The sequence below is a fragment of the Hippopotamus amphibius genome, chromosome 6 (genome assembly GCF_030028045.1).
Source record: "Hippopotamus amphibius kiboko isolate mHipAmp2 chromosome 6, mHipAmp2.hap2, whole genome shotgun sequence".
In the NCBI taxonomy this organism is placed as follows: Eukaryota; Metazoa; Chordata; class Mammalia; order Artiodactyla; family Hippopotamidae; genus Hippopotamus; species Hippopotamus amphibius.
The window spans coordinates 128,944,872-128,972,447 of NC_080191.1; the positions used below are offsets into that span (position 1 = coordinate 128,944,872).

The window sequence follows — 27,576 nt, forward strand, 5'->3', positions numbered from 1 at the left end:
TATAAGTCAGCTGAAGTCTTTATGATTCAGTTTGTCGTTAAATTGTGCCTTTCTTTCCTTCCACTTTCATTACCATCCAGGCTTCCATGACACTTTTGATGTCTCCCAGATTTCAAGTCTCCCCCTTCTCCTGTTAATAGTTTCTTTTAGTTAAAAAAAAAAAAAGCAGCAGCAGCAAGGGACCTTGTTAATTGATACAACTCATTTCTTCCTGACAATTTCATGAGTAGAATACTACATGGACTGTCCAATAAAATCCGTTCATTTTGTCCTAGCTACGAGGCTAGGATGTGGTCCTTGAAGCTGGGTGCTGATGCTTTGGAATAACCTGTGTATGGTAGTGTAATGGCTTCATGGATCATTCCTTGCCTAGACCTGCCCTATTAAGGGTTTGCCCTTGTATAAAGAGAAAATCTTACCTGGCCACAGCTAAGCAGTGGATGGCATTCTCCCTTGGAGTCTTCCCGCTGTGCTCTGAGAAAGATGCGAAGGAGGATCTGAGTAAAAAGTCAGCACTGGGTGTTGCATAGTAAAAAGATGGGTGTGAATAGCCCACTCTGGAAACCGGAGGGAGGGGGACTTGCGGGAGATACGTATTTTTTATGAGCTTTTCTTTTTTCCTAGCTGTGGCAGTAACTTTTTTCTGATTTTGTTGTTGTTTTTGTAATTCAGAGAATGTATTTGCGTTTACCAGTGGAGGAAATTTGCGTGTTCGTTCTCTTGTGTCCTGCTGTGAAATTGCCAAAGGATTGACAGATTTCCTGCTTATAGTTTGCTCCCTGAGAGGTGGTAGTTTGCCCACAGTGCCTTGTGAGTCCTTGTTCTCAGCCTTCTGCCAGCTCTTGGAGGTCATTTTTGGTTTGGTGAAACCATCTACCATCACAGTGTCTCCAACTTTTGCTCCAAAGACCCTTGCTCCACAAAGCTGGCTTTTATGAAGGCTGTGACTCTGAGCTCTGAGTACCCATTGTTTTATTTTAATATAAATCCTCATGGGGACTGAGATTTTCAGAAAAGAAACCGTGGACCACATTTTACTCAGTAAATATAACACGCAGTCTTTATGCTTGTGTTTGAACGCGATGGTCAGGGGAGTTTGTCCCGCCGCGTTCTTGCATTCCAGGCACAGCACGCTGCAGTTGACAAAGGCCTTCAGAATCAGCAGTTGGCCCGCTTCTGCGGCTGCATGAATGGGGCATTTAGAGACATCTGTGTGAAGGGCTTCGTGGCACCATGCTCGGTAGGGGTGCACACCGACTGCCTCGTGGGGCCGCACACCCTCCTTCAGGGCCCATTCAGTGAGCTCAACGTACCCATAAAAGGCGGCGATGTACAGGGCAACCCTTTTCTGATACCTGAATGAATGAAACAAACAAGAGTGGTGCTGTTTAGTGAGTCAGCAAACAGACAAAGGTAGTTACGTTAAATACCCACAAAACATTCTAGTTAAAATATTTATTTCTTCCTAACTTTTGCCTAAAATATTTTCAGAAAAGGCCTATAGTAACATACAGGTTAAACCGCACAGGTCCTGCTTATACACATTGTCCTACTGTGCACATGTAAAGAATTCCAATTGGTTTCCTTGGAGCAGTTTTCTTTCTTATGAAAATCAAATGCTCAAGAAAAACATCAAGCTTTATATTCACTTGGAAAGTAGGAAGAAATTCAGTGCATTTTAGAAATTTGAATGCTTTGTATGTTTGTTCGCTTTGTCTTTTCTAACAGTCCTTATTTTCTGGCTTCTCAAAGTCTCTAATGCTATTCTGATCTAAACATTACGTTGCCCCCCACCAGCATGACCGCCAGTGCCACAGTCTCCTAATTGGTATCCCTTCTCTCTTATCCCCCTATGGGCTTTTCATCATACAGCGCTTAGCGATCTTTTTATCCCATAAGTTGGAGGTGGCCTATGCTCTCTTCCAGACCTTCCAATAGCTTCTGGCTGTAACTGAAATTCTAGCTCCTCATCTTGGCCTTCAGGGCCCCTGTCACCTGGACCCTGCCCCCCTCCTACCTCACTTCCCATCACTCCCCTTCTCTTTCACTGTACTGCAGCCACACCGGCCTCCCTGCCATCCCCATCCTTCCAGTACCCCATCAGGCACAAGTTGAATAATTGGTGAAGACTGTTCAGAGAAATAAGAATTAGGAAAGCAAAGCTGGCCAGGGTTCCACTAGCTATGTCCAGGATGCACTTGGACAAGGCTGTCAAGACCCCATTGTAGAGACGGAGGCAAGCTAACCTGGTATCGTCCAAAATCTACTGCATATAACTAACTCTCCTGTCTCTGATTGCACGCTCACCATGCCATCTTTTCGTGTGTATGTGGCATCCCATATAATTTTCCTGTATGAGAAAGATGGTCTGTCCAGAACATGTGGATTTCTAGGACCCTCTGACAGATTATAACTAATTAAAGTTATACATTAATATGCTGGCATTTTGGTTCACATACCGGTTTCGTTTGAAATTCATTAGTGCAAATCAGCAACTCTGAATTTGATCAGTTTTCCTGATTTGTGGAGAAGTCCTGGGTGGACTAACTGGCCTATGTGTTCATCCGTAACACTCATGCTGTGGGAACTGGAGCACTCTTACTACCAAGACTAGTTGATTCTGCCTCCTAAATAATCTTTTCACAGTCTTAGCCCCACCTCTGCTGTCATCAGCCTAGCTCAGGCTGCCGTTCTCTCTTGACTGTTTCCCTGTGTCCGTCTGCCGTATTCCCCACACTGCAGCCAGAGCCAACATTCTAAAATGCGGATCTCCTCATGGCCTTTCTTTACCTTCAATGTCTTCCCAACATTTAAAAGATAAAATCCGAATTTCTTCACATTCCTACAGGGACCTGCATGAACCGGCCTCTTCTTGTCTTCTCAGCCTCTGGCCACTAGCTTCCTCTTACTCTATAATCTACCATGTGGAACGTCTTTCAGTTCTTTGAATCTATTCTCTTGCCCCCTGGGCTTTGTACATGTGGTTCCATCTGTTTGGAAACATTTTTATGCTTCTCCCTACTGTTTACCTGAGTATCAGCCCTTCAAGTCCCTTTCCCAAGATGCCTTACCTGATCCCCTAAATCTAGTTCGTTGTCCACCCTGTGTATTACCGTATCGTCTTGCACAATGCCCATGTCATAACATTTTTCATGCTGAGTGGTAACAGCAATGACACCTAACATTTGTATCCTCCTTACTGTGTGCCAGGTGGCCCTCTAAGTTCCTTTTAATACTGGCTCCTTTAATCTCTAAAGCAGTTCTGTGAGATAGGTACTATTATTTTCCCCATTTTATAGAAGAGGAAACAGGTACAGGATGACTACTTGCTTAAGTTCATACAACTAAACACTGAGGGAGTAGGTAGATGGGCACTGGAGTTTGTACTCCTAAACATTTTGCAATTGTTTCTCCAGGAATTGGTTACTTGTTTTCTGTTTCCCCTACTGGACTATAAGTTTGCTAAAGGCAGGGACCATATCTTGTTTATTGCTTGCATAGTACATAGCACCTACGTTGTTGATTGGGTAGAGGAATAAAAGGAGCTTTTCACTCTGATCATATTCATATCTTATTTATATCCTCTGGGCTCTTAGACTTTATTTGAAGATTAAGTGGAAATAGTTAAGTGCATAAGCACTAGAGTTAAATTGTGGGGATCCAAAACCCACTTGTTCCCTTGCTAGCTGTGTGACATTGGGCAGATTTCCTAAATCAGTTTCCTTGTCTGTAAAATAAGGTAAAATAGTATCCACCTCATTAAAGTGTCATAAGTATAAAATTAGTTAATAAATATAACACGTCTGCTACAAAGTACTCAATAAATATGCACTGTTAAAAGTAACAGTGCAACAGCTATTTCTTTGGATTTCAGAGCATGAAAAGGGAGAATTATATAATTATCCCCAAATAGAAATTAATTTTAAATATTTAAATATTTTATAAAGTTGCAAAAGCTGGTTTTCGAATCTATTGCTTCACAGAGCCCTTAGAACTCCTGGTGAGTGTATGGGCTTCTGTAAAGTATGATTAAATCACCACAAGGGGGCACTGTTCTAAAATACCACTGAATTAAAACCTAAAGGTGCAGCGTATGCACCAGGAAGCTGCTGCCTGCAGAGATATGTTAATGTGTCCACCTGCTTCTCCGGGCCTGTCCTCCTCCACTGCCCCAGCCGCACTGGCTACACTTCATGTATGGCAAAAGTATGAATGTGTGTATTAGATGCAATTTGAAAAGTTGCATGATAGCTTAGAAAGAGGCAGGCAATGTTTTCAGCTAATGAACTAGCAATTAGTGGTTTTTAGAATAATTGAATGTGAGAGTGGCAAGGCACTTATTCTGATAGCCTTTTAAAAGTGCTGTTAGAAGTCTAATATCCAAACCAAACTGAAGTCACCTATTTAGGTCATTAATGTTTCCTGAGGAAAGTCTACCTGAATTATAATCCAGCACCAAGGGCTGACTATCAGCCCTGGTGGCATCCTTGCTGTCTAAGTCCAGCAAATATCTCAATAACTATGTCTAAGGAGAACTCCTGTGAAACAGCACCCCAGCTAAAGAGTGAATTGCAGACTCGAGGTCCTATGAAAGTTTAGCAAAAATTAATTAATTTAGCATTTGCTTTATCTCGTACTTGAGTACTGGTCCTTCGTTTGATAAATAGCGTTGAACTTTAAGTTTTTGTCCGAGGAGACAGCCCATCAGAAATTCCTTCCATCCATCCCAGACATCCAAGCGAAGTGTTGTGCCTGTGGATAAAGAGAGGTGGTGATGGTTCCAGTCCATCACCAGGGTTTGGCGATCAAAAAACTTGTGATGATAGCTTCCTCCAAACAGGCATGAGCTAGATGCCAAATGAAAAGCAGCCTTTGAATAGGAGACAGGGATGCGAGAGAGAGAGCACATGCGAGAGAGATGCTATGTTTAGCTTAGGCCTATATTGGCTTGGGAGAGACTTTTAGCTTCTGTGCACGTGCATTTTCTCATCTGCCAATGAAAGCGTACAACGCTGAACTACTTTCTGCAGCTACCTTAAACAGTTCTGTGGACGTTGATTCCATGCTGATCTACACATCACCATGTAAACAAAAGCTGTTATGTTGGAAGAGATACTCAAGAAACTGTGGCAGGACATATGGGCTTCTTGGGCCTTTAGCGTACAAGTGGGCTGTGGGTGAAGCTGAAGGATCCTTTCCTTCCATCCTTCACAAAACAGGAGCCATTCTGTGTTACAAACACAAAAGTCATATGTTCATTGCTGCTGGAGGATTTAATCACTTGATCTTCAAAAGCCTACCCTCTCCTGATTTTGTGACTACATTCCCTTAGTCCTTCAGGCTGGTGTTCCCCAGGAATCTTTCCTCAGGCTTCTGCTCTTCTCACTCTACACGTTCCCTCAGGATAAAACCCAGTCTCCTCCACATCTGACCCACACTGACCTCTCTCCCTCCAGCCTGCCTCACTCACTCTGTTCCAGCCACTCTGACCTTTCACTTGTCCTTCAGACACACCAAGTCCATTCCCATCTGAGGACCTAAAGACATAATTTCTTTTGCTTCAAAGGGTCTCTGTCCAGAGTTTCACAGGGCAGTGTCCTTCTTACTCAGCTTTCCCTTCAAGCATCGTGTCCTCACAGAGCACCCCCTTGGCCACCATGGCTAAAGGGATCTCTGCCACCACCCCCTCCTCCCCTCCAATACTCTTTATGCCATGACCTTATTTGAATTTTGTCATAGCCCCTATCGTCAGTACTTGAAATCGTTTTACTTTTTTTCGTGACCCACTAAAAACGAAGCTCCTTCAGGACTTGCCACACTGCCTGGCGTCCGTTGAGTGCTCACTACATACTTGGTGGCTGACTGACAGGCAATCTCAGTGCCGCTGATGGCTTCATTGATCACCCATGTGCCAGTCACTCCTGAGTCCAAATTCCAGCCAGGCCTCTGCTCTAGCTCCGGATTCCCCTGCTGGGGACGTCATCATCTAAGGGATCATGCTAGGGCCCCATTGTTCTGAAAGACAGCCCGTCATCTTTCATCCCCAACCTGCTATTCCTCCTGTATTCCGTGTCTCAGTTTGTATCACCACCATCTTCCTTGCTACCTGAATTAGAAAAATGGGAATCGTTCTTCATCCTTTCGTTTCTCTCATGCCCCTGACATCTATACAGTTTGCTAAGGCCTGACAAGTTTATTTCCCAAATGTTGAACTGTTTCCTCATCTCCATCTCAACCAGCCCTGCCCTATTTCAGGCCTAGATAATCTCTCACCTAAATCTACCTTGAGAAGCTCCCCACAGCCTCCCCCTGTCTTTATTCATGTCTCTGTTCAAATGTCATCTCCTCTTCTGACCAACCATCTTCAGTAGCCTCTCCCCACCTTACCACATCACTCTCTATTCCCTTCTCCTACTTTCTTTTACTGAATAGTTCTCAATTCTATTTAAAATTTGATGTTTTTCTGCTTACCTGGTGATGCTTTCCTTCCCCACTGAAATGCAAGCTTCAGGAGGATGGGAACCTTGCTACCCTTGCTCACAGGTCTATGCTCTATCCCCAACAGTGCCTGGCTCACGGTGGATGTTCAGTAAATACTTGTTAAATGAAGTTCTGAGTCACTCCTCAAACCCATTCTGGTCATGTGCTGCCCTCCTAACCCTTAGTAGCCCCACAGGCTGACCTGTACTTCTGTGTATACCCCAGGCTGTTTCTGGATTTGGGGCTGCTTCTTTTGCTGTTCCTTCTGTCTGAATTATTCTGACTTCCCCACCCTCCTACCAAGAGTTTATGATGCAGTCCTGGCATCACCTCCTCCAGGAAGCCCTCCTTGACCATACCATCCTCTTACCTCCCCAAATAGGGTAAATGACTGCTCAATTGGTTACCAAAGTATACTTTGAGACTATTATTGAACATATATTTCTGCTTTGGAATTGCCAGTTGACAAACACTCAAAGAGAATTCTTTGAGCCCAAGCATTACATCTCATCCAGTCTATAGGCTCTGTTTTAGTTATGCTCTTGGATTGCAAGAAGGCCCTCAAGGAAATGGGGCTTATTATACCAAGACAATAACCACATCTAGTGGTTAGGAACCAAGTGCATTAGGAACCAAGATACTTCCCAAGATGGGCCACTGCCCATCTCTCCCATGGGCCCCAGGATCTCTCTCTCTCTCTCATGCCCTTTAGGTGTCTTTGTGTGTCTTCTCCCTTTCTCTACTGACAGGCTGCCCTGCTTACTTACAGTTTCTGTCCTATCACATCTTTGGCATGCATGCAACAAGGGTTTGCTGTGACCCAACCTTATTTCTTGACACTTTTCATTTTCTACCCCTACTGATAACCAATTTTGTCTCTCTACATTTCCCAATTTGAATTCACAAGACTAATAATTAGTAATAATAACGGTAATATATGAATATGAATTGCTAATATTCATTGAATGTTTACTATATGCTCTAGATTGTTCTAAGTACATGAACAACTTAATAATTTTACAACAACCCTAAGTGATGAGCTGTATTATTTTCTCCATTTGACAGCTGAGGGAACTGAGGCATTGTAAGATGAAGTAACTTGCCCAGCTTTTACATAACCAGTAAATAGTTGGAACCAGGAGTTGGACCTGGACAATCTGGCTCCTGGGCCTAGGTTCCTGTCCTCTGTGTTATACTCATCTCCAAGCAAGACTCTAATTGCCTCATCTATGGGAGCTGGTGTCACTGGACAGCTTATGGACTGGCTGCCTTTGAATCAATATGATGGCCCCAGAAGTTGCATGACAAAGTTGTGATGGGACAGTGTGTGACTTGGCTTATCCACATATATCCTCAGTCTCAGGCAGGCTCATCATAAATACCTGCAGGTGAGAAGGAAGGAAGGATATCATAACAGCAGTAACCTTAGAGTCACAGAATGCTGAAGGTAAAAAGATCCTAAAAGACCAGCCCACTCCCACTGTCTCCTTTGGTAGACTAGAAAGCCGAGGCCCGTGGGGAATTGCCTGAAGCTACTTGGCAAGCTGGGAGTAGAATTTGGCCTGGAACTTCTATCTCTAGGACTCTTTCTAATGCTTAGAAAGCCTCCTCCTTTCAGTTGCCTTTCGCTTTCTTTCCTTTCTGCTTCCCTGCTCTTGTCCTTCTTGCCTCCACTTCCCAGGTAGACCCACACCCAAGTATATGTTCCTTCTGCTGATCCTGGCCTTTCTGGATGTCCTACGTTACCACCTGTAATCTTGAAACGGGGCTCTTCTTCCCTTACTCTTGACTCTGGTTTGGGATTTCTTGACCTTGGCCACACTGTCCTTTGTGGGTTGATTCCTAATTGTGCTTATTTACATACTGAGTTTGATCTGCATTAATACCCTCAAGCCCCTAACCTACCTTAACCCTCACAAGTCTGGCCTCAGCTAGGAGAATTCACTCTTTTTGCTGGAGAATTATATAATTATTCCATAGAGACCAAGTAGCACTTTTGCAAATACACTTCAGAACTGCTGTGATAAACATTTTCCAAAATATGCATCATCCATGACATAATAGATTTAGTTTCTCTAAAGCATCTTGCTGTACTTAAACTTTCTTGTAAAATATTTGATTTCTATGAATAACACTGGAAACAAAAGACTTTAAACACTGCTCCAAGTGTATTTATTTCCTCTTTTGACTAAAGTGACTTACTGTGTTTTTAGTTTGTTATGAAAATCACTCTCAGATGAGCTTTAGCCAGGCAGTGTACCCCAGTCTCCTTGGTCCTCCACAGCTGAGGCCACACAGCCTCCATCTGAATAACTAGTACAGTCTTAGGCCCACGGAAGGGAACGGTCTTAATTTCAGTAGCAGGAGATTTGTTAAGATTCCAGGGCCAGCAGCTCAGAAGTTTGTGGGAAGCTGCTCTTCCTGTTCATCCTGCTCAGATGTCCTGTTCTAGTAACTTGCCTTATTCCTCCGGGAATAAGAGACCAGAGCCCCCACCTTGTGCCTCAGAGCATGATTCTCAGTATCGTACTCTACCTTTTGGGTTTTGGAACCGAGGTCCCATCTCTGTTCTCTGAGCCTGGACCTCAGAGAGTTCCTACTCTGAATCCTGATCTCTGAGCTTAGATTTCTGTTACTTGTCGACAGAGGCTCCAGTGTCAGCAACCAGCTTGTCTCATTTCCCACCTTTTATGTCATTCATTCATTGGTTCATTTACTACCTTGATGCTATGGTTCACCCACTGGGTCCCTGCTGGGTCTCCCTGAGGCTTGCCCTCTCCCTTCCTCGATCTTACCAATTGCTAATGCAGACTGACCTGCCTATTCCAGTAGGACTTCTTTGGGGCTAACCTCCTTCTGCTAGATGTCTACAGATGTCTACCCATCCGCCCTTCCCTAGGTGGTCACCTAGCCTCAAAGTCTCAGCTCTCCCTAGCTCAACCTGTCCACTATTGATGAGCCCTGAAAACTACAGAGGATACGATGTGATTTACATTCTCATTAGCTAGGGCACCTCCAACAAGCCCTGTATTTTATTTTAACAAATGATACAGGTGTTATAACTATCAATTTCAATTTTTTGCAGTGAAGCAGTCTTAGTTTCTCAAAGATCAAAGGTAACAACAGATTATTTTCTCTTGATGCTCAACTTTTGAATATCCAGAGAATTTCTAAGTGAGTTAACCAGCACCATTTATTGGATAATCCTTCCTTCCCAGTTGATTTGTAATGCCTCCTTTGTCACACATTGAATTCCTTCACAAGCTTAGGAATTCTGTTAGAAAACAGAAACATTTTTAAAATGCTATGTTGCTCCAGAAAATACAACTAAAATCTATAACAGAAATGAAAGTAAAATTAGTGAGACTTAAGCTTCAAGGCTTCTTACTACATGAACTTTCTAATTCTTTATTCTTAATTTTGTACAGTGGACTCGCCAAACTGTATATATTTACAAATTCAGGATTCACCCACTCTCTACTTACAAATCCATCTACTATGCCCAGGCTGTGTGGAAAGCTGGTGTGAGCAACAGTGCTTATTCTAGGGAATCATCTCCAACTTCTCCCCACGTGGTCCCTGTATCCCAAGTTTCTGGATTCCTCATGTATACTCTGGGATTGATACCTGCCTGATATCTGATTTGGGCTTTTTATTTCTGAATATGGAAACCATTTCTCTGTTTGGGTTTCCCTTGATGGAAATCAAAACAAGACATTGATGGGTACTTAAGGAGTACCAGTAAAAATAGGTATCAATAAAGACACACTGGATTGGCAGCATAAGCTGTTGGAAAGAACCCAATCCCGAGTGTGGGGTGACTATTTATCACCAGTATGACCTTGACCAGGCCACTTAACTTCCCTGGGTCTCAATTTTCTCATTTGTAAAAGGAATTAAAATGGCATGGTAGGTCTCTAAGGGGCCTAAGGGCTGGTGGAGGACCCTGGAGCTCGCCCAGATTTCAGGGTCTGAGCTGACAGGAACCTTATCCAGGACTGCTCTCTCAGTTGTGATGTTCTCAGTCTAGCCATGAATACATGCCGTGAGGCACTCACAGTGAAAAGTGCCAGTGGCATCATTCTGTCCTGTATAGTTGATTCAAGAAAAGGTGTGTGTGTGTGTGTGTGTGCATGTGTTGTGTATATATTGGACCTGTATGATGTGTCACTAAACCTCGTCACAGAATTTCAAAATCATAAATATTAGGGGATGTTTAGCTTTGATAAATTATTGATAAGTTAATTATTAAACATTCTATCACCAGAAAAGCCCTTTATCCCCTTATTACTTATCTTCTTCTTAATCCCTGCAACCTTTAGGTCTCCATCCACTTTATTAAAAATTCTCTCTCTGAGCTTACCAATGACCTTTGAGCCAAATCAAAAGGTTTTTCTCAGACACTGTCTTTGGCTTTTTACCAGCATCCTGCAAACAGTCTCTTCATCATCTGTGACAATGCAAAGTCCCTATTTTCTTCTCGACTCTGACAGCTTTCCATGTCTCATTTTCTGACTCCTCTTCTGTCTACTTATCCGACTTCAGCATGTCCTGAGCACTGGCCCTTGGCCCTTGGCATGTCCTTCTCTGTATTTACTGTCTAAGGAAAGCACCTCTCGTAGGGCTCTACCCCCAACTCCATGGGCAGGACACCTACAGCAATATCTGCTAACCCTACCCATCACTCAAGCCCTAGCTCTGTGTTTGTTATGGAAGAGAATTAGACGACCTCAGTTGTACTTACAGCTTTGCCACTAACTAGCTGAGTAATTTTCAGGAGAAGAACGTACTCTCTGCGTTTCCTTATATCTGAAGCTTAAGACCCAAAGCATAAGCTTCTTTTCCCAATTTTACCACTGCTGTCCTAGGGTCAGAGCCTTGGCATTTCCCCTTTCGACGTGATCCAGCATGACACTCTGTCTCTCTCTCATGAATTTCTCAGATTTGTCTCTTCCATTACTAGTGGAATTAATTAATACTAGGATTATCAAAAGCTCCAGTTAGCATATCATTCTACTTCCAGGCTCTCCTCACTCCTTTCTATATTTCATGTGGCCTGCCACCAGATTAAACTTCTGTTGAAACACTCCTGTTACAGAATGTACGTGGCTCTGGTTGTGAGCACGTGAAGCCTGTGCTCTGTTGCCTCACCTCTATGTCCCTCCTCAATCCTCAGCTGTGATTCCCATTGGTCTCAACAAGGCTCCTCCACTCTTTAGAACAGTGTCCTGCTTTCTGTCTTCCCTGGATTAAGCCTATGTTCTTTTTTTTTTTTTTTTTTTTTTTAGTTTTATGAAAGTATGGTTGATTTATAATGTTGTGTTAGTTTCTGCTGTAGAGCAAAGTGTATCAGTTATACATACACATATATCCCCTCTTTTTTAGATTTTTTTCCCATATAGGCCATTACAGAGTATTGAGAAGAGTTCCCTGTGCTATGCAGTAGGTCCTTATTACTTATCTATTATATATACTAGTGTGTATGTGTCAATCCCAGTCTCCCAGTTTATCCCCGCTCCCTTCCCCTCTGGTAACCATAAGTTTGTGATCTACATCTGTGACTCTATCTCGGTTTTGTAAATAAGTTCACTTGTACCATTTTTTAAGATTCCATACTTAAGCAATATCATATGATATTTGTCTTTCTCTGTCTGACTTCCTTCGCTCAGTGTGACAACCTCTAGGTCCATCCATGTTGCTGCACATGTAAGCCCATGTTCTTGAACCTGTGGCTTATGCTTTTTCCTGGCCTAGAAGCCTGGAATGTCTTCCCTTCCTCCTCTCAGATGATCCATATTTCTCGCATCTTTTTGTGCTCAAATCCAGCATTCCCCAGAAAGCCTTCCCTTGAGCCCTTCAGCCTACAGGGAGCTGGTTTAGTGGATTATAACCGAGTGAATGTGCATGCCTCGTTTCTGCCACTTGACTATAAATGCCCAGAGTGCAGAGGCAGTTTTGTATGTTACTGTATGAGCTAGTATGTGCAGGGACTAATTGAGCTACTTAAATCTTTGATTTTCAATCCAAACTTGACTGCTTCTTCAAAACCTTCTGATTTGCCACTGCCTTTGGAAAGGGGTCAAGGTTCAATTCCTGACAGCATCAGGGATGATTCATTAACTGGAAAGAGGAGAACCTGGAAGAGAGATTGATCAAAGACTCCCTTACACTGTAGTTTAAAAAGGTGGGCTGGCTACTTAGAGACTGCTAGGAATGTTTTAGGCAAAGGTGTGAAGCAGGCCAAAGGCTCGTCTTCCTTTTCCTTTGACATCCCCCTTTCCTTGCCCCTCCTCCCGTGCCCTGTCTTCTCATGGTGGCCAAAGCCATCTACCCAGGTTATGCTGAAGCCTTTAACTTAACATCTGAAAAGCTTCCTTCCTAGAGGATCATTTTAAGGGGTGTTATCCTTGACACACTTTGAGCAAGTCTTTTAACCATTCAAAAACTTTTCCCTTTCTTTAAATCTGTAAAAATTTTGGATTGGGGAAATTCCTTGGCAGTCCAGTGGTTAGGATCCCACTGCAGGGGCACAGTGCGACCAAAAAAAAAAAATTAGGGGTTGGGCCAAGCCATTTCTAAATTGTTTTTGAGCTCTAAAATGTCACATTGTGATCTGAGCAACACAGACCTAAAGAACAGTCACCTAGTTTTGTCATTTATCCTTTGGCATTTCATTAAATAACTAGGTCATAAGTTGCTTGAAGACAAATGCCATTGTGTGCCCTTACTTAAATCAGCTGCCACTGTGTTCTGGGCAGGGCTGATCCCCTAGCAAGCACACAGAGCAAATGTGTGTTTACAATAAGATACTCTGGGGACAAATTCTAGAACATCGCTTCCTCTAATCAAAAGCAGGGGTGATAATTGATGTCAAAGTTTTGAGAGCCTCAATTAAAAATAATATGAAAGAATAAGCAAATATAATAGCCAGGCAAGTAACAATAAATACAAATTTAGCAGTTATAAAAAACAAAACTGCTTAAATCATGGGTGTCTACAAGGCCCTATCATAAGTTGGGAGAAGTCAAATTCCATTGCAACAAATATTATAGCACAATGTTACCTAAAGTTGTGCTAATTGTTGGCAAAAACTTATTCACCTCAAGCAAGAATCTCTATAAGGTTTGAACCATTTGCCAATATGGTTAAAACCAATCTGGCAGTCCTTTGAGTTTGGCTTAATGATGTATGGCTGCAGCATACATGACTGAAGTACAGTATTTAAAGAGAGGTTGTAATCTGTCCGTCAGAGATGAGTGCCAGCTCACTGAGGCTCCTTGTTCGGCCTGCACAGTATTGGCTTCATACTGTTTAATTAAAAGATTGTTTAGTATAACTGACAATATTTTAAAATGAGATTGCATAAAGTAAGGTTCAAACAATATGTACTATACGCTACCACTTGCATTAAAAAAAAGAAAAAAGAATATGTACTTGATCCTGCTTCTATATATGCTTGAAATATATTTTGAAAGAGAAAAAATATAAACAGATCTGAGTCTTGGTCTTCTATCCTGAAGATATTAAAAAGTCCTCCTGCTTTGAGCAACGAGAACAAGACATGGCAGGGCTATGAGACTGTTCTTATTTCTTAGTCTACAGACCCAGACACCAAAGAGGGGTTTTGATAATTTACATCCACATTGCTCCTACAGAGGTTTTAGTTTAGAAACAACTCCTCCTTCTTTTATGAGTCTGGTATCAAAGAACCCGAGTGCTGAGTAGAGGTGCCATCATATGTCGTGGGTGGTACCGAGGTCTGTGTGGTAGTCCCTGAGCGTGTTGCAGTCGTACATCTCCAGTCCCTCTGGGGTCCGGAGGCAGAAGACACTCACAGGGAAGCCACATCTCAGAGCGATCAGTGTTCTCAGATCAGACACTTTTTTACCAAGAAGGGAAATGCTCTCCATGATAGGCACCGTCTCTTGGGTCACAGCATTGAATACATAGAGAGTAGGTTTATCTTCTTCCTAAGGGGAGAGAAAAGGAGGGAACTCAGGAATAAGCAGTGTCTGGGGGTTGGGATAGAGGACAAACATCTTGGAAGGTGGCTCTGAGTGCCTCTAGCTTCCACAACGTGGGTGCTAAGGATGAAAGCAAAGGCCAGTTAAGTTCCCTGACTTTGGGTCTGAGTCTCACGCTTCAGTCCTGAGGATATTTATAAGTGAAAGAGACTTGGTAGGGCTTTCAGCCCCTTCTTACTTCTTAGTCTACAGACCTAAATACACAAGAGGAATGGTGATAATTTATATCCATGTGGTGCTTATGGAGGTGTTAGTTTAGAAACAACTCCTCCCTCATGCTGCTCTTTAATTTGGAAATACTGTGGATTCTAAACCTCAGTCAACTGAAAAGATTCTTTCTATGAGTATCTCTGGGGAATGGAACTGATCTCAGGGTGGGAGGGGAGTTTTGCTTATCATTTTACGGTCTTCCTTGTCTGTATGGTTTGACTTTTTTTTTTTAAATGACCACGTGTATTTACTTTTACTATTTAAAAAGGGAAGTACTAGATATAAGTGAAAAAAAAAGTTTCCTTTTGTTCCTTTTATTTTGGGATTTAAATAAGAAAACAGGTGGAGCTGAGATATCTGAGAGAGTTAAGAAGGAAAGTTTGGGAAAATATTCACTCTTCTATTAACACAGTTAAATCAATCAAACTAAAACTAAAAACGCAGCAAAAGGGGAAAATGCAAGGAGCAGGGTGGGAGGGGAGGAAAGGTTATTAAAATTTTCACTTTTCTAACAACAATAACAAAAAAGAAACTGGCTTTACTTCCTCTTCAGCAGATTCAGGACGATCATGTTTTTCTTCTAGTGTGCTGCTGGCGTGGCAGATGTGAGCGCCGGGAGCTGCCACCGAGGGCCCCGGTAAGTGTAACATGGGACCTTTAACAAAACTGAGAAGCAGGCCCCTGGCCTCCAGGTTCCTCAAGGGGACTCCAGCCAGTCACTGCTCCCTTGTCCTGCCCCTGTTCCCCTCCCCCTTCCTCCCATCAAATCCATCTAGGGTTCCTCCAGGGACCCCTCCCTGCTTCAGGTTTATAATACATTTCATTTGTTCCCCACCTCCCAGATAATACATTGCCAGAATGTGATCATCATGCAGATCTCTTTGAAAGAGCTTTTTAGGAGTATGTAGTGTTATTGATGAAAGTTTAGGCTACAGTGCTTTGATCTGGGGTCCATTTCAGTGACTCAGATTCCCTCGGGGCAGTGGGGCTCTCTTCCCCTGAGCATAAAGCCATTAGCAAGCTGAGCTGCTCACTGGATTTAAAGTGCTTAGGACAGTTTTTCTCAACACCTTCTCATAAGCCTGCTCAATAAAAATTGAAAGGACATAGGAGTCACCCTTTCCCTTTCACCATGCTCATGCTTGCCTGTGGCTGCAGTAAGGCAGGAATCTGCTCAACCTAGTCCATCTGATAATTATGAGCAGGAAGAAATTCGATGCAAACAGAATAAAAAGATAGTGAGGAAGAGAGAAAAATTATATTTTATGTAATAGTTTTTCCTTATTTCTTTTATGATTGCTCTGCTTTCCCTAAAGTTAGCCCTTGGTATGGGTTCTCTTTTATATTTAGAATTAAACACATAATGTGCAGGCAAAGCAGCAAAAGCCCAAGTCACTCTTAATAGCTAACTAACTACTATTTGATGTTAGAAAAATACATTTAAAAGATGCTTCTCAGAATATGAATAAACATTTGCCTCTTTCATTCTAACCCGTGTTATTGTGGAAACCATTGCTTGAGTTTTGTTCAGGCCTGGAATGGTACCTGGCACACAGTAGACTGTCCATAAATATGTATTGGATAAATAATTCATAATGTATCTGGAACATAGTTCTCATTGTCGTATTTTAACTGTATAGATGCACCATTTTACAGACCTTGTTTTTGTGGGAAACCCATTTTAAATTCTAGTGAGGCACACCAATGGTGACACTTCTTCATGCTGGTTATACAGAGAAGGAGCAGGTAGGTGTTGATTAATAGCAACTTGCTAACTCACCGTATCTATTTAAAAAAAGGCATCTATCTATGTGATACCCCTCCCCAAATGTTCTGAATGGGGGAACACTGGTAGTTATACCCAAGACAGTCAGATGCTATTAAATAAGCAATCCCATAGACAAATCATTGTCAGACAAATGTGAAGTTAGATATTCCTCTTTACAAACAAACAAAGACACCATGGTAGGAGGTACATACAAAGTGTCTCACTTCTCAATTAAAAAAAAAAATAGATCTATTTCATGGGAATAATTCCACTTTTGTTTTCAAAAAATAAATGCAAACTCACTGTATATATATATGTGCATTAAATAGGAAAAGTTAAGGAGAAATAAAAGAGAAGGTAGTGCAAGTTTTGAACACTGCTGTATTTTTTCACAAATTCTTTTTCTTTTTTTTAAAATATATTTTGCTCTTTTGGAGTTGCAGCACCAAATAAGCAGAAACATGCCCCAGCTGTTCCAGAGTAGACCAAAAGGGGAAATAATGTTTGTTTTTGTTGAACGGAATGAATTAAAGTTGAGATGTCTTCATAAACATCTTAGCCTCATGAACTTCTCCTTTTGTATGATAGTCATTCTGGAGAGATTATACTTGGAGTCTAGGACACTAAATTGAAACACCTTTCTTCATCAAAATTTTTTTTTTTGTCTGTGCCAAGCGTCTTGCAGGATCTTAGCTCCCCAATCAGGGATTGAACCCAGGCCTGCAGCAGTGAGAGCTCAGAGTCCTAACCACTGGACTGCCAGGGAATTCCCCACCAAATTCTTATACTATTCTTTAAGTCTTTAAGCTTAGAAAAAAGTAGCCATTTTATTTAGAAACATGTTTTTGTTTGTAAATTATACATTTTAAGAAGCATGTTTATACATGTTTTTGTGTTTAAAATCTAAATTCACATATGTATCTCATAGATTTTGGTGTTTATATATTAAAAGTGCATTTTGGAATCTAAAGTATATATGATTTTGAATCTAAAGTATATATGATTTTTAGACCAACTAGTATAGTTCAGACTTCTCTAATTTGTCTGATAGGCATCTACTCAATTGTACCACAAATAACACAGTCTCTCACCATAAAACAACATTCCAAGGATGCCAGAAAGGATTAACTAAGTTGTAAGCTCAGCCCTCAGTTGGTGGAAGTACAGTGATAGAAGGAGGCAGGGAAACCATAAAGAGTGTTAGAGAGGGAGTTCCGTGGTTGCCTAGTGGTTAGGATTGTGGGCTTTCAGTGCTGTGGCAAGGGTTCAATCCCTGATCTCTGGTGAGATCCCACAAGCCATGCAGCATGGCCAAAAAAAAAAAAAAAAAGAGTGTTAAGGAAACTGAGTCTCCCTCACACTTTAGAAGACACAACCTGCAGATGGTTGCTTCTCAGCCCCTTTTGCTCTATGACCCAGATATGTGACCAGGGTGCTGCCCAGTCAAGCCTCCCCATCCACCTTCACTTTGAATTAGGAGCCAGGGAAGTAGAGAAGCAGCAGACACAGGGACTCTTCCCTGGCAGTGGCAGATCTGAAGTGCTGCTGGCCTGGCAGCAGGGCTGGCAGCTGCGTCCAGTGCCTGCTTTGAGGGCTCCTGGGTGGCTGCAGCAGTGGCCTTCCTGGACTAGTTGTGGGTCATAATTTAGAAATTATTGATATTTCTGGCTGCATAATCTCTGAGCCTGATTCTCTAATCTTTGTGTCAAGACTGTGAACTACACAATAGCCTTCCTTATATGTTCGTTTTCTTCTTTTATTGTCCAGGGTTCCTTCCTTCTGCTTGCAACCTAAGAACCCTGATGCTGGATAGGGAAAAGCACTAAGACAGGAGCACCTTGCTTTGAGGGTAGAAGAGGAGAAGAAATGCCACAGCAAGGGAGGAAACCCAAACCCCAAAATGCATCTCAATATCTATGACGTTTCTGATGACAATCATATACCTTCCTGTTAATTTTCATACTTTACCCCTCAGGGCTTCATCAACTCATTTATTCAACACATATTTGTGGAGAGCCTACTGTGCGCCAGGTACCATTCTAGGCACTGGGTGACAGCAATGAACAAAACTCAGCAATAATTTCCACAATTACACAGGTCAGAATGAAGGAGATAATTGGCGCTAGCACCTCTGCATTTCGCACACTGATTCAGGCCTTTGCAATGCCTCACGCACAGTTTACGGGAACAGTGCAACAGCATTAGCAGTAAATGGGCAGGGCTGATACCTGTGGTAATAGAACATGGAGGTACACGCCAGGGAACATATTTCTTAGGGTTTCTATAGGAGTTTTTTCCCAAAGAAGGAAAAATCAAGGCAATGTTCTTTCCCCACTATTATTATGTCATCACCCCATTCACACAAATATGTTTACATTACCACTAAAGGAGAAGGTGTAATTAGCAGAGAAGCTGGAAAATCTATTGACTATTTAAAATAGAACTGCTCCATTTATCTGACATATTTCCCTCTTTTCACACAAGCAAAATCTTGTAATCCACACAAAAGTATAAGCACAGTAAAGAAACCGAATAGTCTGGATTTATTTCATGACATGTGGTATCTACTTATATCTTTCTAAAAAGAAAAAGTTGCTTACTTGCCAAATTTTTGGTTGACATCATGCTATTTCTACGTTGTACCAAAATAAATTAAGAGACTCTAGATTTCCTAGATTCTCAGAAGGTAGAACTAACTGCATGAAGTAACATAGTTAGATAGGAATGGTACTACTTAAGTTTGTATGCATCTAATTATGCAATAAAGCAGTAACATGACTTAGAAGGCATCTCCATGTTCTATTAGCACAGCCTTTGGTTACCTAAGATAGATCAAACAGTATAGAGTTGGTATGACTTCATTCTTTGAAGCATGGGATATTTTCATAAAGTATTTTTGCTGTTATAAGCCCAGTTTGGACTGTTATCATACATAAACAGTAAATAGTGTGGACTTTTGAAATAGACCTCTTTTACCATCTAATCTAAACAGGAACTGAGTTAGGATGGAAACCAGTATTTATGGCTTTGCAGGTAATTCTCTTCCTTCAGATTCAAGATATTGTTTCCCTTCCCAAAGCTAGTGATAAAAAATTCTCTCAATGTGATTCTGCCAGAGAAGGCGAAGATGAAGATCAGTAAGAATTCCGTGGAACTTGGGAGTTTTTAATTAAACCTTGGTGTTGGCCAGTCCTGTGACTCATAATTATATTCTGCCTGGGCTCTCCGGAATAGTCTTTTACCTCTACTTTCTATTCTTGTCATTAGCAGTTTAGAACTCTAGGGAAAGGTTAGAGTTCAAAGGCAGCTTGCATCATTGTGATAGCTGATGCTTAGTTGACAGAAGTTATTAAATATTTTTGTAAGTAAAACTATGAACATAGGTTGCTTTGGGGAGGGAAATTGGGGGCCAGAGGTAGGAGAGAGACTTTTTACTGTGTATCCTGCTGTGCCATTGGAATTGAGCACCATGTGAATTTACTACCTAGTCAAAAATAAATACAAAATTTAAATTTTAAATAATAAAAATAAAGTCAGTGCTTAGTTAAGTAAAAGTATTCTATTCATACTCTTAACACACTTTGTCTACATTCCTGAATAGCTATGGTTCAATTAAATTCCTCTAGCTAGTTCAAATATTAGTACTGATCTTATACCATTATCTCCAAGTAAGCAAACAACAAAGTTTTGAACATCATTATTGGCAACAGGAGAATTCCAGGAAATTTTAGAGGGTTTATACTGTACAGTAACAAAAATATATTATGTATATACATATTTAATTGATTGAATTAAATAATATATTTCTAACTGGAAATGTTGGTAGACAAAGTGGACCAGGTTAATTAAAATGTCACATTTTTCTTATATGTGGAATTTAAATATATTGGAATAAGAAATATATTTGCTTAAAGATACTAACTTCTAGTTATAAAATGAATGTCATGGGGATGTAATACACAGCATGATGACTATAGTTAATAATACTGTGCTACATATTTGAAAGTTGCTAAGAGAGTAGACCTTAAACTTCTCATTATATACACAATTTTTGTAACTATGTATGGTGACAAATGTTAACTAGACTTATTGTGGTGATCATTTCACAGTATTCATAAATATTGAATCATTATGTTGTATACCTGAAACTAACAGTATATGTCAATTATGCCTCAATAAAACAAACAAAAAAAAGACATAAAAGACATTTAAGAAATTACAAGGAATTTAGTCTGCTTAAAAAAAGTATTATACTACAATTTTCTGAGTATCAGAGGGAGAAAAGCAGAAGAAATTAGAATTGTTTTTATTTCCTTTTTTGATAGACATATTTCAAGAACATAAAAATAATGCCTCTAAAATCAGGAACAAGACAAGGATGCCCACTCTTGTGACTCTTATTCAACATGTTGGAAGTTCTAGCCAGAGCAGTTAATCAAGAAAAAGAAAGGAAAAGCATTCAAATTGGAAAGGAACATGTAAAGGTGTTACTATTTATGAATGACATGATTTTATAGAGAAAACCCTAAAGATTCCACTACAGCCACTATCAAGAATAGTATGAGGGTTCCTTGAAAAACTAAAAATAGAGTTACCATATGACCCAGCAATCCCACTACTGGGCATATACCCAGAGAAAACGATAATTCAAAAAGACACATGCACCCCAATGTACATTGCAGCACTATTTACAATAGCTAGACATGGAAGCAACCTAAATGTCCACCAATAGATGAATGGATAAAGAAGATGTGGTACATGTATACAATGGAATGTTACTCAGTCATGAAAAGGAATGCAATTGGGACATTTGTAGAGACATAGATGGACCTTGAGACTGTCATACAGAGTGAAGTGAGTCAGAAAGAGAAAAACAAATATCGTATATTAACACATATATGTGGAATATAGAAAAATGGTAGAAATCAACCAGTTTGCAAGGCAGAATAGAGACAAAGATGTAGAGAACAAATATATGGAAAGCAAGTGAGGAAAGCGGGGGTGGGGGATGAATTGGGAGATTGGGATTGCCATATATACATTACTAATAAGAAAAAAAAATCAAATTGTACACTTTAAATATATGCAGTTTATTGTAGGTCAACTGTATCTCAATAAAAGTTCCTAAAAAAAAAAAAGACTCCACCAAAAATATATTAGAAATAATAAAAGTTGCAGGGCACAAAATCAACCAACAAAAATGTGGTATCTACCAAAAAAAAAATCAACCAACAAATCAAAATTTCTAGCCATTAACAATGAACTAGCCGGACTTCCTAGGTGGCGCAGTGGTAAAGAATCTGCCTGCCAATGCAGGGGACACGGGTTCAAGCCCTGCCCTGGGAAGATTCCACATGCTGCGGAGCAACTAAGCCTGTGCACCACAACTATTGAGCCTGTGCTCTAGAGCCCGTGAGCCACAAATACTGAACCCATATGCCGCAACTATTGAAGCCCATGCACCTAGGGCCCGTGCTCCACAACAAGAGAAGCCACTACAATGCGGAGCCTGCGCACCACAATGAAGAGTAGCCCCTGCTCACAGCAACTAGAGAAAGCCCATGTGCAGCAACAAAGACCCAATGCAGCCAATAAATAAATAAATAAATAAATAAATTTAAAAACAACAACAACAACAAAAAAAAACCCAAAAAAAACACAATGAACTAGCAGAAAGAGACATTAAGAAAACAATCCCATTTGCAATCACAAGAAAAAGAATAAAATACCTAGGAATAAACTTATCCCAGGAAGTGAAGGACCTGTACACTGAGAACTATAAGACATTGTTGAATGAAACTGAAGAGGACACAAAGAAATAGAAAGATGCCATGCTCATTGATTGTAAGAAGCAACATTGTTAAAATGTCTGTAATAACTAAAACAATCTACAGATTCAATGTGATCATTATCAAGATCCCAAAGACATTTTTCACAGAAATAGAACAAAAAAATCCTAAAATTTATATGGAACTACAGAAGACCCTGAATAGCCAAAGCAATTTTGAGAAAAAAGAACAAAGCTGAAGGCATCAGACTCTCCAATTTCAAACTATATTACAAAGCCATGGTAATAAAAACATCATAGTATTGGCAGAAAAACAGATACAGGGACTCCCCTAGTGGTGCAGTGGTTAAGAATCTGCCTGCCAATGCAGGGAATATGGGTTCAAGCCCTGGTCTGGGAAGATCCCACATGCCACGAAGCAACTAACACCATGAGCCACAACTACTGAGCCTGCACTCTAGAGCCCACAAGCCACAACTACTGAGCCCATGTCCCACAACTACTGAAGCCTGTGTGCCTAGAGCCCATGCTCTGCAACAGGAGAAGCCACTGCAATGAGAAGCCTGTGCACTGCAACAAAGAATAGCCTCTGCTCACCACAACTAGAGAAAGTCCACGAGCAGCAACGAAGACCCCAACACAGCCAAAAATAAATATATAAAATAATAAATAAATCTTTTTTTTAAAAAAAAGAAAAATAGATACATAGATTAATGGAACAGAATTGAGAGCTCTGAAATAAACCCACACATATGTGGACAATTAGTTTACAACAAAGGAGCAAAGAACATACAGTGGAGAAAGGATAGTCTCTTCAATAAATGTTGCTGAGAAAACTGGATAGCCACATGCAAAAGAAAAAAAAGAAAGAAACTAGATCCATATCTCATACCATACACAAAAATCAACTCAAAATGGATTAAAGATTTAAATGTAAGACCTGAAACCATAAAACTCAATAGAAGAGAATATAGGCATCGGTCTTAGCAATATCTTTCTAGGTATCTCTCCTTGGACAAGGGAAGCAAAAGGAAAACAAATGGTACTACATCAAACTAAAAAGCTTCTTCATAGCAAAACAGTAATTCAAAAAGACGTATGCACCCTATGTTCATTGCAGCATCATTTACCATAGCCAAGATATGGAAACAACCTAAATACCCATCAACGAATGAAGGGATAAAGAAGATGTGGGAGATATGTATATATACACACACACAACAGAAGTACTCAGCCTTAAAAACAAATAAATCTTGCCATTTGAGACAACACGGTGGACCTAGAGGATTTTATGCTAAGTGAAATAAGTCAGATGGAGAAAGCTAAGTACCATATGATTTCACTCATATGTGGAATAAAAAAACAAGCACACTAACAACAACAAAAATGAACACATCAAACCAAACCAAACATACAGATACAGAAAACAGAGTAGTGGTTAGCAGAGGGGAAGGGGTGTGGGGGGTTCGGGGAGGACAAGGTGGGTAAAGGGGATCAACTGTATGAAGATGGATGGAAACTACATTTCTAGTGGTGAGCATGCTATAGAGTATACAGAAGTAGAAATATAATACTGTACACATTAAAGATATGTAATGTTATAAACCAATGTTACTGTAACAGAAAATAAACTTTAGGGACTTCCCAGGTGGTGCAGTGGTTAAGAATCTGCCTACCAATGCAGGGGACATGGGTTCCATCCCTGTTCCAGGAAGATCCCACTTGCCCTTGCAAGTGGGAACAGCTAAGCCCTTGCACCACAACTACTGAAGCCCTTGCGCTCTAGGGCCCACGTGCTGCAACTACTGAGCCCATGTGCTGCAACTACTGAAGCCCAGGCACTTGGAGCCCGTGCTCTGCAGCGAGAGAAGCCACAGCAATGAGAAGCCCACACACTGCAATGAAGAATAGCCCTCACTTGCCACAACTAGAGAAAGCCGGCACACAGCAATGAAGACCCAACACAGCCAAAAAAAAAAAAAAAAAAACCTTTAAAAATTTAACTAAAAAATGCATAATAAAAAGATTTTAAAAATAAATACATGAATAAATGCTTATAAGACATTAAAAACATATAAAGTATGGTTTTTATTTATATAAATGGGATCATATAATGTTTATTTTTCTGTGACTTATCTCTACTACTTAATAATAAATATTTTTAAACATCCCTTTAAAAAATAGACTTCCCACTTAGTCAATCAGTAAAATATATGGAAACAAAAAGAGTTAGCTTTGGCTACCATAAACATTGTTTTAAATGCTAAATATGAGAAAATTAGTGCCCCATTTAACAGAGAATATGTATTACTAAGTTCCTCAAGGCTTGTGGTTTTGTTTTGTTTATTTTAAGCTCTATTGGAATCTAATTGCTTTACACTGTTGTGCCAGTTTTTGCTGTACAGCAAAGTGAATCAGCTGTATTTATACATATATTTTCATATCCCCTCCCTCCTGCGACTCCTTCCCACCTTCCCTATCCCACCCCTCTAAGTCATCACCCATCATCGAGTTGATCTCCTTGTGTTATGCACCAGCTTCTCACTAGCTATCTATTTACATTTGATAGTGTATATATGTCAATGCTACTCTCTCACTTCGTCCCGGCTTCCGCCTCACCCCCCGCAAGGCTTGTGTTTTCATATAGGGTAGAGAACCAGCACTGAATACTATTTCTATCCTAGAGAGCAGCTCTTATACTCTTTAGGCCACCTGTCTCTGAGAAATTGTCAGAAGTTAAGGATCCTTCACCCCAAAAGTCTCCAGGTACATAATTTTGCAATTTTAGAGTTTTGTTCTTAAACCCCAGCCATGAACCCCAAATTAAGCACCACTGATAAGGACAGTATAAACGGAAAATGCTATCCCTGTTGTGTGTATACCTAATTCATGAATGGATATGCTGGTGGATCTGAATGTAGAAACTGCCCCTTCATTCTTAGTGTTACAGAGAATTTCTTCTCTTTCCTCATACCCCGAATGCATGGTAAGCCCACGGAAGTGACCTATCTTCTTTCTCCCACATCAGTATTCCAGATCTGCCCATTGGCCTTGTTCCCATATTGGTTTATGGGTTGTTCTGCGATGACTATTTTTGGGCAGGCGACAGTGGGGATAGAGAAGGGAAGGGAGAGAAGGAGTAAACCAGGGGAGCTCTATCCAGTCTCCATGCCTTATTTCCCCTTAGAGCACAAATTGTGCCTAAGTCTAGTTATGCAAGTGGAAGAGAGGGGAAGGCAAGAAGAGAAAGCCTCTTCCTCAGCTATGAGATACTTTGGTTGAATTATTCATAGCTTTATCTGAAATGAGGTAGACATCTTGGGCAAATGTTACTCTGATCATCCATCATACCTTAACAAAGCATTTGAGAGTTGAACAAAAAGATATTCCAACATCGGTAAGACTCCAGCTGTCATTTAGGGCTGCTCCAGCGTACATCAGCTCCAGATACCTCCTGCCTTGTTCATCTTCAGAGAGAGGAATGTGGAAATAATCCTTAAAAATCAATAGCATATAATGAAAATAGCACATCTCTACATTACTAGACCAGCAATGTAATTTTTTCTTTTACATTTTCCACTATTATAAAATTGTTTGGGACAAAAGGAAGAAGTATTGGACAGAGGTTCTTAATCTGGAGTCTTTAGCTATCCCCAAAAGTTGATGGATAGAATTTAGGTGGGAAAAAAATATATTTGGTTTTTATTAACTCCAAATAAAATTGGGATTTTTCTTGTGTATATAGGCAACAAACTAAAGTAGCAGTAATTGCCTATTCCTGTGACTTTGACACCAATATCACAGATATTTTCATATCATATTATAGTTGTAGATATCTCAAAATATTATTTATACTGATCTCCTTTGAAATTGTAATAGTTATTAGATACACTGCAAACACTTGTTAATGTGTTAGTAAGGAATCCCACATCTCAACATCACAAATTTTTTTTTAATTTTTGAAAATTATATTTCAGTATAACTGGTTTCCTTTTTGGGGGTATGTATTTTATTTTATGCATTAAAAGACATTCTGAGAAGGAGTCCATAGGCTTCACTAGACTGCCAAAGGTATGCATGACACGTAAAGATTAAAAGCCTCTGTGTTAGAAGATCTAGATTACAGGGATCATAGTAACTTACTAAATATCATGTAACTATGATTCAATAAATGCTCCTTAGCAAATGGGAAGCATCATCTCCAAGTTAAATACCATTTGATGGTCAGGACCTAAATATTTGTCTTAATTTCCCATTTTAGAGTGAGTACAGTATTTATAAGAACTTTATAAGAAAAGTACTGCACCCACATTGTTTTTTTTAAATTGTTTTGGGTTTGTTTTTGTGGGTCTTATTTATTTATTTATTTATTGGCTATGTTGGGTCTACACTGCTGCTGTGTGGGCTTTCTCTAGTTGCGATGAGTGGGGATTACTTTCCATTGCAGTGCGCAAGCTTCTCATTGCGGTGGCTTCTCCTGTTGCGGAGCATGGGCTTTAGGTGCACGGGCTTCAGTACTTGTGGCACATGGGCTCAATAGTTGTTGTGGCTCTTGGGCTCTAGAGTGCAGGCTCAGTAGTTGTGGTGCACGAGCTTAGTTGCTCTGCGGCATGTGGGATCTTCCTGGACCAGGGCTTGAACCCGTGTCCCCTGCATTGGCAGGCAGATTCTTAACCACTGTGCCACCAGGGAAGCCCCACATTATTTCTTATTCTGGCTCTGTGATCCTCAGTTAGATGACCAACCTCTCTGAGCTTCAGTTTTCCCTGGATGAAAAGTGAAGCTGTAACCCAGAAGTCCTCTCCACCTCCAAAAGCCTTTTGGTTCTTTACAGTTTCTTGCTCACCGCACAAGCCATCTATCTGACAACTGGCATGTTCCACTTACCTAACCTAGAGTCAGTGTCTTGTTTTTCTCCTTTTTTGAAGAATTGCAGTAATACAGACAGTCAAAACACAATAGGCCAATACACAACCTATAAATCTTATAAAAAGAAGTTAAACTTTTTTTCCCTGAGAATTTTCCTGTCTAATACCTCCAGAGTTAGTATCTTCTAACAAACGATTACGTAAGCAAACAATGATATTTTCAAATTGTTTTAGTTCCCTGTTTGCTGAAAACATACCCAATAGTATCTCTACCCCACGTACAGTTTAAAATTCACTGCATAGTTAAAATTAATACATATCTTAGTGGCTCAGGGACAAAGTACGTACCTTTATCATCAGCTTGACAGCCTCCACAGTTTCATCTGCTGAAACATCAAACGGTTCAAAAGATCCCTCAAAGGCTATGAAAATCCTCAT

General features: G+C 40.5%; 1 protein-coding gene across 1 annotated transcript; it reads right to left on the reverse strand.

Moving 5' to 3' along the window:
- Positions 1-415: 415 nt before the first annotated feature.
- ANKUB1 (ankyrin repeat and ubiquitin domain containing 1) lies at positions 416-27,576 on the reverse strand. The gene is made up of 5 exons (XM_057737648.1): positions 27,487-27,576; positions 25,622-25,765; positions 14,234-14,450; positions 4,638-4,752; positions 416-1,355 (listed from the first exon to the last, which is right to left on the reverse strand). Exons 1-5 carry the CDS (start codon positions 27,574-27,576, stop codon positions 416-418), a joined length of 1,506 nt encoding a protein of 501 aa, XP_057593631.1.